This window comes from Fundulus heteroclitus, chromosome 1 (assembly GCF_011125445.2).
Source record: "Fundulus heteroclitus isolate FHET01 chromosome 1, MU-UCD_Fhet_4.1, whole genome shotgun sequence".
Taxonomy (NCBI): domain Eukaryota; kingdom Metazoa; phylum Chordata; class Actinopteri; order Cyprinodontiformes; family Fundulidae; genus Fundulus; species Fundulus heteroclitus.
In genome coordinates, this window is record NC_046361.1 from 30074467 (window position 1) to 30094102 (window position 19636).

General features: G+C 39.0%; 1 protein-coding gene across 1 annotated transcript; it reads left to right on the plus strand.

Moving 5' to 3' along the window:
- Positions 1 to 14488: 14488 nt before the first annotated feature.
- LOC105928558 (major facilitator superfamily domain-containing protein 4B) lies at positions 14489 to 18592 on the plus strand. Its single transcript, XM_012865866.3, has 10 exons — positions 14489 to 14831; positions 14922 to 15120; positions 15223 to 15468; positions 15557 to 15719; positions 15895 to 16010; positions 16155 to 16328; positions 17743 to 17890; positions 17980 to 18050; positions 18181 to 18301; positions 18420 to 18592. The coding sequence occupies exons 1-10, from the start codon at positions 14602 to 14604 to the stop codon at positions 18521 to 18523; spliced, it is 1572 nt and encodes a 523-aa protein (XP_012721320.2). The 5' UTR covers positions 14489 to 14601; the 3' UTR covers positions 18524 to 18592.
- The last annotated feature ends 1044 nt before the right edge of the window (positions 18593 to 19636 follow it).

Genomic DNA, 19636 nt, shown 5'->3' on the forward strand with positions numbered 1-19636 from the left:
CAAAAAAAAAAAATGTCCCACAGTCATTGAATGAAACACATCTTAAAGGAGTCATGGCTACAGCATGACATGCATATTTTTGCAAATGTTATTATTTGCTGGTCTAAACAAACACCACAGTCAAGGATACACCTACATATCTGGACTTGGAAATCATTTTTAATGATTCATCTTCAGATTATGGAGATTCACATTAAACGGTAAATTTAAAACAAATCTGTCTCTTGAAGTCTTAAAAGAGCTCCTCAGTTGATAGTCCACTGTGCATCCAATGGCTTTAAACCCTACATGACATGTCAGAAAAAAACCTCACATAGGAATAGAAAGCCATAAGTCGCATGTGTGGTTTTGACACTGAAGGTGATGATACGAAATTGTGCACTCAGATCCAGTTAGAGCATTCATGCATTTCAGACTGGGAGCTTGCAAACAAAGAGGAAAAGCAGGAGAAAAGTGCACAGCATTCAGCATTTGTAATCACATCCACATGAATAATTAACCAAAGAAACTGAAAGTATTCATCTGATGCCCGGGGGAGTAAACTGAACCTGTCTTGTGAGCCTTTAAACAGTAAAGATTGTATTTTTCACAAAACAGACTCACATAAACTGACCCCTTTTTTTTTCTTCTCTGGGAATGAATTGCACAGCAACCTCCCTTAAACTGTGCAGTTCCTAGAGGGGGGTGGGGGGTCCTTGTGAAAAAATCTTTGATTAAAAATGTAGTGTTAAATCCACGTCTGCAGGGGAAAGGTGCAGTTTTGTTTCAAAACACATCACGTAAACTTTTTCTATTTTCTGCACGACTTCCTCAAAGACAAAAACAAAAGACCATTCATCCTAAAATATAGTTTATCTGCTGAGCATAAAAGGCTTATCAGACTTTAATAATGCCATCCATTCATCCATCCATCCATCTATCTTCTTCCGCTTATCCGGGGTCGGGTCGTGGGGGTAGCAGCCTTAGTAGGGAGGCCCAGACTTCCCTCTCTCCAGCCACTTGGGCCAGCTCCTCCAGGGGGAATCCCAAGGCGTTCCCAGGTCAGCCAAGAGACATAGTCCCTCCAGCGTGTCCTGGGTCTTCCTCTGGGCCTCCTCCCGGTGGGACGTGCCCGGAACACCTCACCAGGGAGGCGTCCAGGAGGCATCCTAACCAGATGCCTGAGCCACCTCAACTGGCTCCTCTCGACGTGGAGGAGCAGCGGCTCTACTCTGAGTTCTCCCCAGATGACTGAGCTCCTCACCCTATCTCTAAGGGAGAGCCCAGACACACTACGGAGAAAACTCATTTCAGCCGCTTGTGTCCGCGATATCAATGCGATGCTTCGGTCACGACCTAAAACTCATGACCATAGATGAGGGTAGGAATGTAGATCGACCGGTATATCGAGAGCTTTGCGTTTTGGCTCAGCTCTCTCTTCACCACAACAGACCGGTACAGCGCCCGCTTCACAGCAGACGCAGCACCAATCCTCATATCGATCTCCCATTCCATCTTTCCGTCATTCGTGAACAAGATCCCGAGATATTTAAACCCCTCCGCTAGGGGCAGGACATCGTCCCCGACCCAGGGATGCCAAAAACATATTTACATAGACACAAAAGTAACATTTCCATGCAGCTGCAACTTCACCACATCAGTAAGAGCAATCATTGCAGCGAATTAAGACAGATTAATATATATATATATATATATATATATATATATATATATATATATATATATATATATATATATATATATATATATATATATATATATATGTTAAATTGTGTACTTCACAGTTATGCCTAAATACAGTTTTTATGAATTAATCTTGTATTTAATCTGTTCTTTATTGAAGTTAGGGGACAGTTACCAGCATTGCTGACTGATAAAGGTGCTACGGGTCATTTTGAGCTGCCCATGTTAGCAGAGGCTCTGTGCTCAAGCTGTGCAGGCCAACTCTGCACACCCAGATGTCTGCTCAGAAAACAGAAGCCTTTAGAAAAACATGAAAAATAATCCTCCCGGACTGAGAGGAAACGGGCTAGCATGGAGGACAGAGGAGGCATTTGTTGACATTGTATCAAGTGCAAAGCCAAGGTATGTGAGGCTTAGCGAGGCCAGGTATTTGTCAGTCAGTGCTTCTTGGGCTTTTGCTGTCTCCAACTCAAACAACAAAAGCTCCATTGAGAGCCTCCTTTTTTTCCCCTCCTCTCTGAACAAGCACACAAAGCTTCCTAAACTATAGGGAGTAACTGTTCTGTTCTCACAGAACCACATCCTTTTATGCACCTGTTTAAGTTTTGCACAGCAAAAACACACATTTTTAAGGTCAGCAAAAAAAATTAAATCAGAATTAAATGACTGAAATGAAGAATGTTTAAATAGTTTGAGAGGTCAACCTTTACAAACCGGTGCCTGTTACTGTTCCCACTCTGAGATGACCAGAGCATACGCTAGATATTCTCGTTCACATCCGTTCAGGGAAGAAAAGAAAAAAAAAAGATTTACTCTATCCGCCTACTCTGGGTTCAAAGGAGACCACTGCCGCTGAGCTGCAGGGTTCCTCTCCTCATGCATGTCTCAGCATAAATTAGTGAAGCCCCCTCTGTCAGACTCTGTCCAGACAAATAGGTGAATCTCAGCCACAGGCAGGATTAGTATTAATCCCCAAACATCGTACATGGCTCCTCTCTGCTTGGAGCCAATTCTGGAAATCATCATTGGCCTGGTTATTTTTTTCTTCTTGTTCGCTTGTTTGTTTTTAAAAGTCTTTGAACCGTGGATGCTATTTAGTACAGGTCTTTCTGCAAAGACAAAACCTTAAAGCACAGTGGAAATTTCCTCTAAATGTTTTCACAATCAATAAAGCAATTGACTAATAATCAATTATTAAAATTTAAACGTGTATTGCTATATATGCTGATCAGTTGAAAGCATCTTCAACTGCCTGACGACACCTCTATATCCTGTTTAATGCTGCATACAACACAAGAGAGTCGCGGAGCATCGCTGAAGAAGCTGCATTGCTGTCTGACTTGATATAAAGAAACAGCCTGAGGAGCTGCTACAAGCCCCACTTCAACAACTAACAGTGACATGCATTTGATACTGGATGGATTCTGCTACAAATCTGACTCTTACCTCCTCTTCCCCCTCTCCAACGTCCCTCGCTGGACCGACTGTGGCATCCCCTCAGCCTGATACTGTATGGAAAGACAATGGGTAGGTTCGGGGGGGAGGAGTTACTATGTGAGCTGGAGATGGAGTAAAAGCAGAATGAAAACTGGAAGAGAGAGAGAGAGAGAGGGAGTGAGGGAGAGACAGACAGAGAGAGAGAGACAGAGAGACAGAGAGAGAGGGAGCGCTAACAGACCTTCAAAATGCACATTTGACTGAACGTTACATGAATTGCAATTCTACTCTCCCCTCCTCTCCCTCCTTCAGAGGTAGGGTCAGAGAGAACGACAGCCAGAAAATCCATCCTTACGTGGGAAATGTGAGAGAAAACAACAGAGTGTGAAGGGGGGGAAAAAATGGGTTCTGGTTTTAAACAAGTCGCTTCTTTCTTTGGTTTTTCCTTTGAATGAGTTCTTAAGATTCCAAGTTGGCAAAGAGCCCATGGGTCCTGGATGGAGAGGATAAAAGAGGGGCTGAGTTAGGGACAGGGGAGGGGGGTTCATTGTGCTTGTTCCCTTCCTTTCAGTCTCTGCACTCAAGTTGATCTTTGCAGCCAGTTACTAAATATTTCAGCCATTGGTCACCCGGTTTAAAACAGAAGTTCACATTTCTTTGTCATACTATTGATGTTTTTGCTCGGTTATCAAAAAAAAACGTTGTTATCCTGCCCTTGTGATTGAAAAATACTGTAAAATAAAAAAGAAACGTTCCATCTTGAGCTCCCTGATTTTTGTTTTGTTTATTTTTTTGTCCTCCTTACAGTCGGTTACCAGTTTTGTCTGATAAAACTGAGCCGAAGACAGGAAGACAGCAGGTGCTGTGAAACTCTCTTGGAGCCAAATTCAAATTCACTCACTACCCCCCCCCCCCCCCCCCCCCCCCCCCCCTTCATTCACTCCATTAATACACCCTCCTATCCCTGTCTGTGTTTTGTGTAAGGCTGGGGGCTAGTGGGGAGAAACATGAGACCCACTTAGTGAAAAGATACACTTTACCTTTGGTTTTAACGAGTGATGTCACCTTGGTCTTGTTAGAACGCCTGATGATTGTGGAAACAGTGAAAGGCATTAATGTCTGTCATATCTTTGCAGCCTGTGCTGCAAAAAAAAGCCTTCTCTCCCCCCCTTTCTTTGAGTGGACCCCCTCCTCCTCCCCCTCGTTACCCATAAACCCTTCCCATACCCACTCCGTCTTCCTCTCACTTTCCCTCAAATAGACACACAGTCGTGGTTCATTACTATTCACCAGGTTTCACTAAGACACGCATCATTGCTCCGCTCCTTACAACTGTGTCAGGAGAGGTGGAGGAGAGCGAGGCAAAAGCAAAAGACATTTTTGCAACACAAAATGATGAATCACCGAGGTGTTTTCTGTGTCCTGGTGTCTGTACAAAGCATATATTACCAGAAAGCTGCACGCATGGGTTCTCGTCTTAAAAAAACATTCATTTAGTAAAACTGGTACGGTTCTTAATATAGAATGAGCCTTTGTGCATTCTTTAATCAGTCACTTTCCATTCATTAAATCCATTCATATTGTAGCCAAGCCGTATTCACATTATTAGCTGCTCTCATACAATGACATGGCATCTCATCCATGAAAATGGTCACAGTCCTCTCTCGCTCATGTGTTGGATCCATTTAGGCTTTCTAAATCAAGATCATGCTGCCATATCTAATACACAGAATTACATCCTAATGAGTATAAGTCTTAGTGGTCCTGCTTTTCCTCTTTGTAGCCAGTTTTCCAAGTAGATAACAATCATAACTGTGATATCTACTGCACTGAAAAAAAACCATTCCTGCATCATATACTATGCACTGTTACTTTATTAGATCAAAGAAGATCAGATTTAGCAGCCGCTTTAATCCTAACCAGACTCGATTAAGGTCAAATCAGCTGGTATAGTTTATCAAAGTATTTATAGTTAAGAGTCTGCTGTAATATTAGACTAAATGTATTTGAATTGATTACAGAAAGCACCGTTGTCAGCTCAAGTGCTAGGAACTCATTTTGAGTTTCACAACTTGACTTATGCATTCCTCAGTTGGTACAAAGATGTGTTGAAATTTTATGTAGCTATTGGGCACGGTGGTGGCACAGGAGTAGGGCTCACATCCCATGCAGGGAGGGCTCAGTCCTGGACATGGCTGTGAATGTTTCAGGCCTCAGCCTGTGAACCTTTGCCACATATCTTTCCCCTCTCTCTCAACCCCATTTCCTGTCAGTCTACCATCAAGTAATGGCCCCTAGTGCCGCAAAATAAGAACATTTAAAAGAGTAGCTTCTGTTGTGAGTGAGACTCATGCTGTGTTCAGACCAAACGCCTTTGGAGCGTCAAAAAGACACCCAACGCCTCAACTTGGACGCTTGCCAAAAGGGAACAAAAAGTACATAAAAATTTCTTGAAATTAGTGTATTTTACTTGATTTGAGGAGCTAAAATAAGACAATTTGCCAATGGAATGAGTATTATTACCCCTAAAATAATATAATTAGATATCCTGCACTTGAAATAAGATGATGGAGATGAATAGTTCCAAAAAGTGCAAAAATCTTATCCCATTGGCAAATAATCTTATTTACCTGCTCTAATCAAGGAAAAATACACTTATTTCAAAAAAATCTCACTTACTATTTGTTCCCTTTTTGCAGTGTGCACATAAAAGTCCAACGCGCTGTCTAGAGCCTCGACGCTCTGACGGTGCGTCTGACAAAGTGGTTCCCGTTGGGAGGAGCTACCCTGTTCTCTTCCTCTGCCGGACTCTTTGGAAAATTGCGGATGTTAAACATCATTGCACAGGTTATTTTGATCAACTGCAAAAATTCAGATTGTTCAACTCTTGCGGCTCTAGAGGCGCTTAACGCTGAAAGCTTCAAAACGCGCAGTGCAAGATGCCCCTTGAGGGGCTTTCGCCATAGACTTTGCATGTAAATCTGACGCCCTTGATGCTCAAAAAGCGTTTGGTCTGAACGCAACATAAGTGACCCCATGATGGCCCTGGCTGAAACCACACAACTTTTTTGTATTTTTTTTTTTTCTTTTTCTTTTGCCTCTGTCACATTCCTTCTCACCATGCTTGGTGGTAAAATAAACTTCTCATCAGGCTTAGTTTGTCACAGTTGCAGTTATTTAAAAAAAAAAAAAAAAAAGGATTATTTTGTCTGCAGATGATCAAAAACGTTTGTGTAAGTAGACATTTCCTGATCCCCAAAGGTCAGCACACTCCCCCCATATATGAAGGACATGTCCTCTAGTCTTTCCCATGTTGAGTAGCCAAATTGCCCTCTGGGTCTAGTCCTATTTAAAACAAGAGCAAGAGGAATTTAAAAGTTGCTTAGTAATCAGATTAGTTTATACATTTACAAAAAGGTTTGGATTCCAATCAGTTTTATAGCCATTGTTAGAGGTGTTAAACATCTTGGCACAGGTGATTCTGTCAAAAACAACTCTTTTTTTATGTGTTTTTTCCATTGTGAGCATATGCAGCTGAAATAATAGATGAATTTCTTTTTGAGAAATTTGTACTAGGGGTGTCAATATTTGTTGACAGTGCTGTAATTCAAACATTCTAATATAAAATCCAGATACCAAAATATAACCAAGAGGATTTAATGTAAGATTTGGCAAAAATATATTATTCGTACTTTGCCAGTGGCATAACAACAGATGCTGTTTTCTTGGTTTTCTTGATGACTCATAGGGAACAAATGATCCAGCCGTAAAACCACTTAATCAGGGTAAGTAAGGGTGGCTGCTTGGAATAAAACCCACAGTTCCTATGTTTACATGTTAAAACACAGCATTTTTCCAGGTTGCTTAAGTAGAGCATTCACAGATTCAGTTTTTGCATTGCCTTATTTTTACCAAGTCAATATGTGGTTATTATTATTATTGCTTTCGATAAAAAAAAATCACGTTCTATAATACAAGGCAGTGAAAAGTATTTGAGTTGAGGCCTGAATAACACCTATGGCACCAGCAGGGGGTGGTAGTGCGAAACCCCTGTCGCCGCTCCACCATCTTGAGATACACTGGGAATAAAGGAGTGAAATATTTATAACTTGGGGTCTTCAGCTGATGACCACTTTGTGCTCACAAAGGTGTTTGAGGCAGCACATTTGGCGTAGCATCTGAGGAGGCGCGTCAGGCAGGTAGACCATCGACCTGGATCTCCATGACCCCTCTTACAAATTTTGTTTGCTGTTTTGGCCATTTGGAAGAACTTCAATGTTTCAGATCGTCAATATTTTATCTGTAACAAAAATAAACTGTTTAAATAACTAAAAAAAACTGTTTGGGAAAAAAAAATATTAATGTATAAAAAGCTACCCAAACCAACTTCACTGCAAAAAGGGAACAAAAAGTAAGTAAGTGCAATTTTCTTGAAATTAGTGTATTTGCGCTTAATTTGAGCAGGCAAGCTTATCTGCCAGTGTTATGAGAATTTTACCCCTAAAATAATATGGTTTTATATATATATATATATATATATATATATATATATATATATATATATATATATATATATATATATATATATATATATACTACAATTGAAATAAGATGATGGTGATGAGTTGTTCCTAATTTAAGTGCAAAAATATTATTCCATTGACAGAAAAAATTATTTACCTGCTCAAATCAAGGCCCAATACACTCATTTCAAGAAAATGTTACTTATTTTTTGTTCCCATTTTTCAGTGTTGGCCCTTTCTGAAAAAAAAAAGTAATTGCCCCTCAAAACTCAATAACTGGATGTGCCACCTGTTGCAGCAACAGCTGCCATCAAGAGTTGTGATAACTGGCAGTGAGGAGAAATGTTGGGCAACTCTTCTTTACATATTTTTTTTTAATTCAGCAACATTGGTGGGTTTTTCAGAAAAACATGTTTTAGGTCATCCCACAGCATCTAAACTGGATTTAAGTCCAAACTTAAACTAGGTTCCTCCTGCATAGCCTACTGTATGTCTTGATTTCACTGGTCTGGAAGGCGTGCTGGAATTGAACTCAGCTTTCAAAGAAACGTGTTCAGTCACAATTTATGATTTAACGATGGAGGGTCAGATACAGCATCTGTTCAAATGGGGCCAAGTTGGTTTTGTTTGGTTCATTAATGAGATCATCACTGAAAACTGTTTTTTTTTATTTACTCAGGTCATCTCACTTTAATACTGTTTGATAACCTGAAAGAAATCTTTAAGGGGGTAAATATTTATTCATGGTACTATATAGACATTAGTTTTTAGTTTGATAAAAAAAACACCCCACCATCATTTTTATACACAACTTTATCTTATATTAAATAGCTGCCATCTCACAGCATCTTTCAAGCTAATAATGAGCCGCCTTCACCTCCACTTTACCTTCCTCACTTTTTGAGTGCACCATGTCTAAGAGAGTAGCAGTGTTTTGCCCTGCAGACATGTCTGTTTGCATACCTCCCTTCCTCTCCTCTTCTTCATGCTATGTGTGTGTGTGGGGGGGGGGTCTCTGTGGGGCATTTCTAACCAAGGCTACAGGGACTGACTGCAGAAATGTGGATTGGTGACAGAACCATCTCTTGATGCTCTGTGTCACATCTCCTTTGGCTAATCTGCCTCACTTGTGTTTCTGATTAATGGATGAGTTTGAGCTGAATATTATGCTAATTTTTGACTTATGGGTAGGGAATGTCTTAAATCAGACAACGTGCTCTGCAGGCAGTTTAGATTCTAAAGGAGCATAATAAATACTGTAAAACTTTGGGGGGGGGGGGGCAGTGTGAATAAAAAAAAAATAGTAATCAGTTTATAATTCCTGTCACATTGTACTGGCTCTGCTTCAGGTTTCTGATTGCGGATTGGATAAATGTCAGCATATGGAGATGAGACAGAGGAGCGGAAGGCATAAATGATTTGGACATTTATGTGGCTGCCGTGACCAAACAACCGCAAAGACCGAATAAAAGATATAATATTTATAAGTAATTTGCTTTTTATTGGCTTCCTAATTTAGTTTCACTATTCCTCCTGGAGACCTCTGACCACACTTAATTGTTGTGGAGGTCTGATAGCTACACATGAAGGCGGCACTTTCACACCATCTAGTGTTGGAGAAAAGCAGTGAATTAGGAAGTCTGTCACGTCACCAAATGATGTGCTGGTTTGCTCACTCAGTTTTGATTGTTTGACCATCTCTGTGCAGAATAATTCAGTGAGTATGTAATGAGTTTGACTCTAGAAGCCTGTATAGAGAGCACAATATCTATGAGGTCTACTCTAAAATCACAAAGTAATTAAGAAAGAAGTGTGGTTCAACAAGCATCTAGTATTGTGTTGTATTTAACAATTAGGCTTGTATGAAGACAGTCAGTCACTAGCAATGCTTTCCTTAAAAACTCAACAATATCTTACCAGAAAACATGGTTCTCTCCAACTCCTACTGGGATCTCCTTTTGAGGAACAATGTTATAAACAGAAATAACAACAAACTATAACGTGTATTGTTTATTTTAGGCTAACCAATTGGTTTCAGTTGCATTATCCCTGCAACTGGATGGGCTTCCCTTATTTATTTGATAAAAAAATAGGTCAATTTTATAACTTGATGCCGGAACCAGAGCTGCAGCCTCCGCTCCACTTCGTCCCAAAGGTTTTCTATAAGGTTGAGGTCAGGATTCTGTGCAGGTCAGTCAAGTTTATCTACACCAATCTTTATACACCTGCAGCCATGGAAATGAGTGAAAACTCTCTATCCATTGATTTGGTGGCGTGCCCCCATACTTTTAGCAATACAGCATATGTTAGAACAATGCAAAGTATTTCCAGTGGCAATATCTGCTGTTTACTGTACATTCACTTGACCTCTAAATGGCTCAACAATAGGTTACTCAAGTAAATGTTACTGAGGAAATGAAATACCCATCTCTAATGGCAGCAGGGAGTTCTGTTTCCTCGTGGGTCTGATTTTTAACTTGTACGCTGGACCATGTAATTTCATGGTTCCATGTTTAAAATGACGCTGCATTCATTCGGGACACATGCGTGCCAAACCAGAATGTTTGTACAGAAAGATTTCAGTATGAAACATTTAATTTCAACAGTTTATTTCTTATTTACACAATCACAGTGTAATGCTACCAGTTTAATATTTTTAGTAGCTTGCATCTGAGCTGGAATCAGGTTTTGTGCACATTGTTATCTTCACAAGTATTTGCCAGTTTTCTGTGGTTACTTGAAATCGCTCCCAATTAAACTTGTCTTTTCCATTCTGACTCCATCACATTTGAATTTAAATGTTGTTAGTGGTAGCAGGTTGGTGATAGGCTTATTACAGAGTGGGCTCTCAAATGAAATTCTGCTTAAGGCTCTGTACAACCCAGGGTTGGCTCTGTGGCACATACTTATACATCACCCAAGCTTTAGAAATAAACCCAATCCAAGGTATAAAGCACTGCTGCATGTAGCTAAAGAGAGAAGTTACCAGAGGATATATATTAAGTCAAGTCCAGTTTATTATTTATATAGCACATTTCAGCAACAAGGTGGTTCAAAGTGCTTTACATCCTGAAAACATAAAAACATCAGAATGGTCACCAGTTGTGAAACCAGTAACAAACATTGAATGGTATTAAGTGAAAACAGATGAAATATGTTGTTCAATGTCCCTGTTATTATGGGTCGAAAGCAACTCTAAAGAGGTGGCTTTTCAGTCTTGATTTAAAGGAACTCTGTGTTTCGGCTAAAGTTGAAGTTTTCTGGGAGTTTGTTCCAAATTTGTGGAGCATATAGGAGCTGAACCCTGTTTCTCCATGTTTGGTTCTGGTTCTGGCTATGCAGAGTAGACCAGAACCAGAAGACCTGAGTGGTCTGGAGGGTTGACACAGCAACAGCATGTCTTTAATGTATTTTGGTGCTAAGCAAAAACAGGATTTACAGGTACTTTTTAACAGATATGACATAGATTTATCCATCTATCCATTGTCTGGACCTACTTATTTGTGATGAGTCACAGGGGCGTTGGTGCCAATTTAGAGAGGCCAATTAACCTGGCAGCCGTGTTTTAGAACTGTGGGAGGAAGTTGGAGTACCTGGAGAAGAACCTAAGCATGCACAGGGAGAACATGCAAACCACACACAGAAAGACCCCAGGAAAGGATTTGAAGCTGGGACCTTCTTGCTGCAAGGCAACAGTGCTACAAACTGCACCACTGTGCTTATACTGCGTTCTAATTTACATAACATAATCCCAAAGAAAATATGCTCCACCAGCCATGATGCTGCACCTTCATCAGGATCACTTTGAAAATAAGAATCGCTGTTTAAAATTACAATGAAGTTTTGCTCATTAAGGGTTTAAGGGTCGTAGTGATGTATTTTGACCATAAAAGAAAACACACAAAAAAAATCATTTTCATCTTCAAATAAAAGAAATATACGGCTACATTCATCCTGATAGTGTGTTTGAAGAGCAACCGGATCTCACAACACTGCTGGGAGTTGCTGACTCCCTTGGGCCTCATTACCTCTCCTTGTTTACTCATATTATACAATATCATACTTTTGGTAACGTGATCTTGTTATGGTAAATATACACAAAAGCACTTCATTTACTAACAAACAGAGCAAAATACAAAGTGTAAAACACAAAAATAAAATATAAAAAGCCAACAAGGCTCAACAATTTAATCGGAAAACCTTTGTATCCGACCAGAGTGTGCTACTGGTGTAGAAATTCGTAAAGTCATAGTACATGACTGGGCCTCTTTGTGCATAAAGACAGGACCAGTAAAAAAGAAGAAATAATTGTGTAATGCTGCTAAAAATCCCACAGCAACCATGTTTACACAAGTCTTACACTGAAGTCAACACAGTTAAGAGGTCACCTCTACTTTAGAGCCAAATAAATGTCTTGATGATTGATAAAGCACAAAACAATATAAAGACAAGAAAAAAAAAACAGTATTGGATAATTGTAAATTTCAGGTCATAATGTCTGGGGGGAAAAATATGTAAATCTCCACTGTGCTTGAAAAGAGAGCAAATTAGTCGTATGCAATCAGTGTACAGCTAAACAAAGCATTCACTGGAGAACATTAGGTGTTGGTAGCTTTCCCATTTAATAATGCATTTTGTAAGAAGCACGTTTAAAAAAATCTAATGCCTTTTAAGCTATTCCTTTCTTTCAGTAAATGCATTCTGTGCATCTTACCACAACATGGGGCATATTACTGCTATTGAAACTAAACTGGCTTTCTGTGTTCTGAGTTATCTCCCTGTAAATATCTAACTTTCCTCAGTCACTTATGCAGCAGGCATTTTGAGCAGTATACATGAAAGAATAGACAAAGTAGAGACGCTATTATATTTTCAATATATCCAAAAGAAGTAATGAATGAAATGAAAATGTTTTTAAAAAAAAAAAAAATACTTTAACTGCTCTCTTGTTAAACTCATTAAAAAATCAAGACATCAACCTGAAAATGAAAATAGTTTTTTTTTTCATTGAATCTGCGTTAATGTTTAAGTATGTCTTACAATGTGCATTTATTGCAGAGTTCAATTGCTTATTTATGGTTTTGAGCTTTATTCAACTCTGTGTTCCAGATTTTGAGATCTGATATGTTTCAGTTCAGAGACAGATGACCTACTTCAGTTGCCACAATTTGCTGTTTATTTTTAACACTCGTCTCCAAGATAATGTTGGTTGACAATTACCTGAACAGCTCCTCTCGTGTTGCTTTATCTCCAGAAGAGGATGTGAATGTTAATGAATGTCTGTTCTGAAAACACACGTATTTCTCATGGTTTAGAACATAACCAACATGCTCAACTGTTGGCAAATCAGTTACACAGCTGGAGGCTTTGCTTGGCTGACTCTGAAAGGCATTGCAGCGGGAAGAGATATAATCTCAAGAAAACATGACATGTTTAGCAAAAAAGGAGAGCATGGATTTTTCCTTTTGTAAAATGCATCTGTCAACTACAGATAGGCATATCTTTTATGTTTTGGGGCAAATTAAATCACAAAAGAAGCAAGAGAAGAAGCAGTCAAATAACACATATGCAAGATGATTTAGTGACATAATTACTTATCGCATTAAACGCGTATCACTGGAAAGATTTGTGTCATTAACTTGATATAACAATGTGCTATAAACTCCACCGTAAACATAAATAAATTCAAAATCAAACTAAAAAAGAGCACGTCTATAATTTATGTTTCTCCCTATTAAGATTTTGACGAATGCCCATATTTGGTCATAACCTGCACAACGGTTTCCTCTTTCCTGTTCACATTAACAGGATTAGGTATTCAGTCGTCTTTTTTATTTCTACCAGTAATGGTCTGATAGCAGATTTTAACATGTTATATACATCCTTATATATATTCTTTTTTTAAAAACACTTTATCACTGTGGGAGAAGATTGATTCAATCTACCATATCACCAAGTAATGTTTGTTCCATCATGGTTATCCAGGTAGGTCTAAGTTTGGTTGCAGACATCCAAGTTGATATATGCAACAGCAGGTCGCAACCTAATGTGCATTCCTGGGTTATTTCTCTGATAAATCCCATGTAAGTCATCCTCTCTGGCTACAAAAATCCAAATGGGCAACTACAAAAAAAAAAACAGACTTGTAACTTAAACAGATAAATCTGCAAGTTGCAAGCAACATCATAGTTGAAAAGATTTTTTGGAACTTCAATAAAGATGTGTAAAAAAGTATTTTATATTTTTTTCATTGCAGTGCTATGATCACACATTGATTCTTTAAAACTCAGCCTTCACTTTAAACACATTCATTCAGTACAGGGGAAAACAATGTAAATAAATATATTGTTAACATGAAACCATGTAAACTGCACTTTAATGGCCTTGAGCAATTAAAATTTGAAAATTTGAAGCCTACTTCAGCCAAACCTTGTTTTTTGGGAGAAAATAAATGTTTTGTTCACATTACTTCATCTGGTTTTAATTTTTTTGAGTTTGTTGAATTACGTTTTCCTGGACATTCTAAGGTGAGGATTATCGTTTTCCACAAGGGCCTTAAAATTGTCCAGGTACGACAAAAATAAGACAACCTGTACATGAGACATCTGCGTTGTTGCTTCCTGTATGACAAATCTTCCATTAAAATGGCTCCGATGCTGTGCAAATGTTAACTTTCTCGTAGCATTTCAACAAAGAGCCTCTTTCTCGGCCAATCATTGACACCTTTCAGATTGGGATATTATTGTTGTAGGAATCAACACTTTATCCATTAACTCAAAAGGACATCCTTTTCTGTTGAGAAATGCAGAAAAAGGGAGAGAGTTGAATGCTTTAAAAAGAGATCCAGAAACCAATTTCACTTGAGCAGAAGTCTATAGAACCACAGAGCTTCATTCACACACTCCAGCTGTAACATTCAAAGGTAAAAAATTATACTTGGCTGTCAGCTGTCCCCAAGATGTTCATAGATGAGCGGATTGTAACTCTATTCAAACGAAACGCCCATCACACGCTGACTTACTGGAGCGTTTTCTTCAGCTTTGGACTCTGCATTGCTTTTCTCGGACCTACGATTTTGGACCTGCAATGTCAGACGAACTCGACACTCAGTCAGATCACCTGGGTGTTTTTTGCTCAGCAGTTCTGCTTGTTGATTGGCAGCTCCATTGGTGGCGTTTTCACAAAAACGTACGTAAAACAAAACAAGCGAGCTGCAAGAGGTTTCTTCTTCATTTTAACCGTATGTGTCTCTGTCCATTTTGCTTTTTGTCCTTAAAGGTTGTTCCGTGCTCTAGCTGCCCTATTTGTCTCTGCTATTCTCATCTCTGTAATATTTTCCATCATCCCTGTGTGCAATAATGTCCTCGTACTGGCCATCGCCATGGCTGTTTCTGGCTTGGCAATGGGTGTTATTGACACCATTGCTAACATTCAACTGGTGACCATCTATCAGAAGGATTCAGCTATTTTCTTACAGGTACAAAATAACTAGCTTTTTTTTTCTTTACTTAAAGACTCTTATTTGAATAATAGGAAACTCCAGTAGCTTGATGTTCTTGGCCTTTGTGTACTCTTGCAGGCTCTGCACTTCTTCATCGGGTTCGGTGCCCTGGTGAGCCCACTGATTGCAGATCCTTTCCTCTCAGAGACAGGCTGTGGGAATCATACGGGGAACGAGACCGAGATCATGCATCATTTCAGGAGCATGCTGAGATACAGTCCGATTGTGGAGCACAACATAACTCAGAGCCACCTGCCACACGATGGAGGGGAGAAGGAGGAGCCCATTGTGCAGTACGCTTTCTGGATCATGGCGCTTATTAATGTAAGACACTCAGCACACACACATTAGAAGTCATTGGCGTTTCACTTATTTGATGGTAATTTCTTTTTTTTTTTCTGCTCTTCTACAGCTGCCTGTGCCCATTGCTGTGCTATTTCTCATGTATCGGGAGCAGTTGCTCCCATGCTGCCCTGGCAGCACTCCACGCCTTTTAGACAAGGATGAACTAGCAATGGAGACCCAGCAGGGGGCCGAGGGCCCAGACTTGGAGCAGAAGGAGCATGAAGCTGGAGGTACACATTTGAAAGAAGTATTTTATTTCTTTTATTTTAATTCATCTTATATTCCTTCATGAATAAATCATGCTTTCATTGAAATGTCTGTCAGGCAATATAAAAACAAAACAATAAATGCCTTTATATCGTTTGTAACTTTTTTTATTTTATTCTTTTTTTTGCTTTGCCACAGGTCATGGGAGTATCTTCAGCTGCTGTCAGAATGATAACCTGCGTGGACTGCCAGCATCCTTCTTTATGATTCATATCCTGGGAGGGATGGTGCTCTTTATGACCGATGGCATCGTGGTGAGTGAGGGGTGAAGATAAATCACACAATGTTCATTTCACATGCATTATTTTCCACATAAACTTTTATTAGTCTACACAAGATATGCTTCTCATAAAGCATGGAAAGTAGAGCGCGTGAATGAAGCTGGCTTGTCTTCTCAGGGAGCATATGCCGGCTTTGTGTACACCTACGCTGTGGCCCCACCGATGTCGCTGCCGAACAAGACGGCAGGTTACCTGGCTAGTATTTTTTGGGCAGCGATCACTGCTGGACGTCTCTTGTCCATTCCTCTTTCCTATCGTTTCCAGCCAGTGAGACTACTCATGTTTAACCTGGTAAGGCCAATTAGAAAGTTAAAGGTGCATCATCTGTATGTACTGTACAGTGCCTTGCAAAGAAAATCATACCACTTTAAATCGTTCATGTTTTTCTCTTGTTACAACCACAGACTTCAATGCATTTTATTTCAATTTTATCAAACAGACCAACACAGAGTAGTGTATCATTGTGAAGTGGAAAGAAAAAACACAATATGGATTTGAAAATTTTTCACAAAAGAAAACTGGGAAGTTTGGTGAGCATTTTTAGTCCAAACTGCAAAGTTCATACTTTGCAAAAAAAAAAAGAAAAAAAAAAAGCCTTTTACTGCAATTACAGAAGTGCAAACTTTTTTGGTTCTGTCTCTATCCTTTGTTAATGTATGAACAGGGACATTTTTTTATTTCATACCTCATGCATTAGTCAGTCACAGAATCTCAGTTAGAGTCAAGGTTTGTCTAATACATGCAGTCATGTTCCATTAATTAGAATGTCTGTTTCATTGAGGCTCGTTTGTAAAATTAAAAGTGCTTTTTGGAAATAGAAACCTTCTTGAATGTATTAAATATACTTTTAAATAAGCCCACATATATATATATATATATAAAAAATGTTTTATCAGTCGGATGTAATTTTCTAATCCTAAATGTCATCTTCTCATTAGCTGTAAGCAGAAAATCATTATGATTAACAGGAATAAAGGCTTGAAGACATTAGTTAGATTAGTTCATCTATGTAATGTGTTTCACTTAATAAATTGAGCAGCTGGAATAAATTAACTTTTAAAAACAATTCCACTTTATTGAACTTTACTGTAAATATCTTTGTCTATTTACAGCTGGTTGATGGAAACTCTTGTGTGAAACATTTAATTGTAGCTCTGGCTGTATGTTCGGAGCTGCTCGAAGGGGATCTCCGGCCCTGTCTCAAGTCCTTTGCAGCTGCTAACAGCTTTTTTTTTTAAAGGATTGTCCTGTATTTAGTTCTGTCCATTTTCACTTCAGCTCAGATCAGGTTCCTCATGCTGCTGAAGAATGCAACCCCGCATCATGATGCTGCCACCACCATGTTTCAGGTTGGATGTGGTGTGTATAGTAAGTTTGTTGTCGGCTGTACATAGTATTTAGAAATTTGTTGTCTTCTGAAGGCAATTGGTTTCACTAGTTTTATTTAAGAATATGACATTGATAGTGGCTAAATATCTACGCAAACCAAAGTTTCAGCCCAAATTTGAACACCTCGTGTCCTTTTTACTTCCACTTATTGATGATTTACTTTGTGCTGGTCTCTCCAAAAATCCCCAAAAGATATATACAGCAATGCATGGTTGTAACAAGATATTTTTCCAAGGAACTTAATGTCAGGTATAGGATAAAGCTATGTTGGAAGTAACATTGGACAAAATATTCTCTTTATTTAATCTTTTTTCAGGCAGGAGCTATTGTTACTGTGTTGATGCTGCTCATTTTCTACACCAGCAACGCCTTTCTGTTTGTTGGAACCTGTTTATGTGGACTTTTCCTGAGCAGCATATTCCCATGTATGCTTGCCTATACTGAGGACATCCTTGATTACCAGGGTATTTTAAAAAAAAAAATCTCTTCTTTACAGAAACCAACGCTTCACTGTTGGGATTATTGTGTGAGAATATGAATTTGTTTTTTGCAGGATGTGCAACCTCGGTCCTGGTGACAAGCGCAGGAATGGGAGAGATGGTGATGCAGGTTCTGGTTGGCTCAGTAAGTTTTATATGTCTCCCTTGTTTGATTAGAAGATAGAAATAAGAAGATGTATCTTTAGTTGGAAACTCGTGGCAGGTATTGATTTAGATTCATGTATAGAAGTTTGACGTTGCATTTATCTCCACAGATCATTCAGAGTGAAGGGAGCTACAGCTTCCTGCTGTGCGGAATGATAATCGCATGCATCGGTTTTGTCCTCTTTATTGGTCTCCTGCTGTTCCATCGTATGCACAGAAATTACCTTACAGGTACATCATCAAGCATAGTCCTTACACACTGTAGATCTAGGTTTGCTAAATGTTTTATTTATTTTTTTGTCATCCTCACTTCTCATTACCCTTCTTTCTACTCCTAAAATTTCAACAGGAACATCAAAGAAGTCAGCAATGGTAGAGGAACCAGCAGCAGAGCAGAATGGATCGGCCAAAACAGAACAAACAGAGAATGCTAACGCGGTTGCAATTTCATAGTTCAGCTTTTTTTTTTTCAATGTTCTTCTGTTTTGTAAATTATATTTTAAAAAATATTTGAATCATGAAGGTTTCCAACATTTTATGGCTTGACTGTTGGAGGTAAATGTATAAAAGGATAGCCTAAAATAGATTTTAAAAGTGGGGCTGTGTTAAAAAAGGTTATAAGTGGGTAATATCTTACCTTGGGCAGTTTAATATCATACTATTCTTATTTTTGTAGAGCCCAGTAGCTGAAGCAAAAGGTTAGCATGAAAGGGGCCAAGAGCAAAGTGGACTTTAAGCGGCTTAAACAACTCCAACAACTCAAACGCTTTAGGTCCGAGCCCCTCTTGGACTAGCATCTAGTTTCAGCCTCTAGGATCAACTAATCTGGATTTATACTAGATGAAGACCCAAAAGGGATTATATACTGCAGGTAAGACATAACCTGCTTTTAACCTTTTAACAGATTCTCACTTGCAAAGTCCTAAACTGTCCCTTTAAAACATTTTTGTTCTTTTTGCATATTTTGCCACATATGTTTATATAAGAGTGATACAAACTTATTGTAATAAAGTTAAATATGTCAATTGTTTGTTTTCTTTGCTTTGAAGATTAACTATTTGCAGAGGGATCCTCTGTCTTTATAGTTTTCCATCACACAAAGAGGGGAACTCAGACATTCTGCAGGGAATAAAATGCCAGACTGGGTCACCCAGCCTTTCAGCGGTTAACAGTAAATCCATAACTTCAGTCAGAGGACCAGTAACACAAGGAATATAAGTTTTCCCTTTAGTACAAGAGGATTCTTTTAGACATGTATTTCAGAAAGTATGCGATATCCATACTTAAAAAAAACTCACACACACACACACACACACACACACAGCAGCAGTTGCAGGCTTTAAAGTGGACATTAAGACATTAACGTGAGTATGAGCGCTTGTGGCGTGCTGTGGCTGATCACCTCCCGAACACAGGAAGCTATGTTGTAAACGTAAATGGTGTAAATGATGGCTAGCATCTTGGAATTGGAATTAGCTGAACTTCAGCTAATTCAGGCATTCGAAAATGAAATAATGCGGAGAGACAATTTTTCACATTTATAAGTGCTATGCAGATGTACTATAT

Bases quoted from the DNA above. Each gene is read 5' to 3' on its own strand.
- LOC105928558 (XM_012865866.3), top strand. From the start codon at position 14,602: ATGTTCATAGATGAGCGGATTGTAACTCTATTCAAACGAAACGCCCAT. The intron at 17,891-17,979 runs GTATTTTAAAAA...TGTTTTTTGCAG, and splicing joins GGACATCCTTGATTACCAGG to GATGTGCAACCTCGGTCCTG. The intron at 18,302-18,419 runs GTACATCATCAA...AAATTTCAACAG, and splicing joins GCACAGAAATTACCTTACAG to GAACATCAAAGAAGTCAGCA.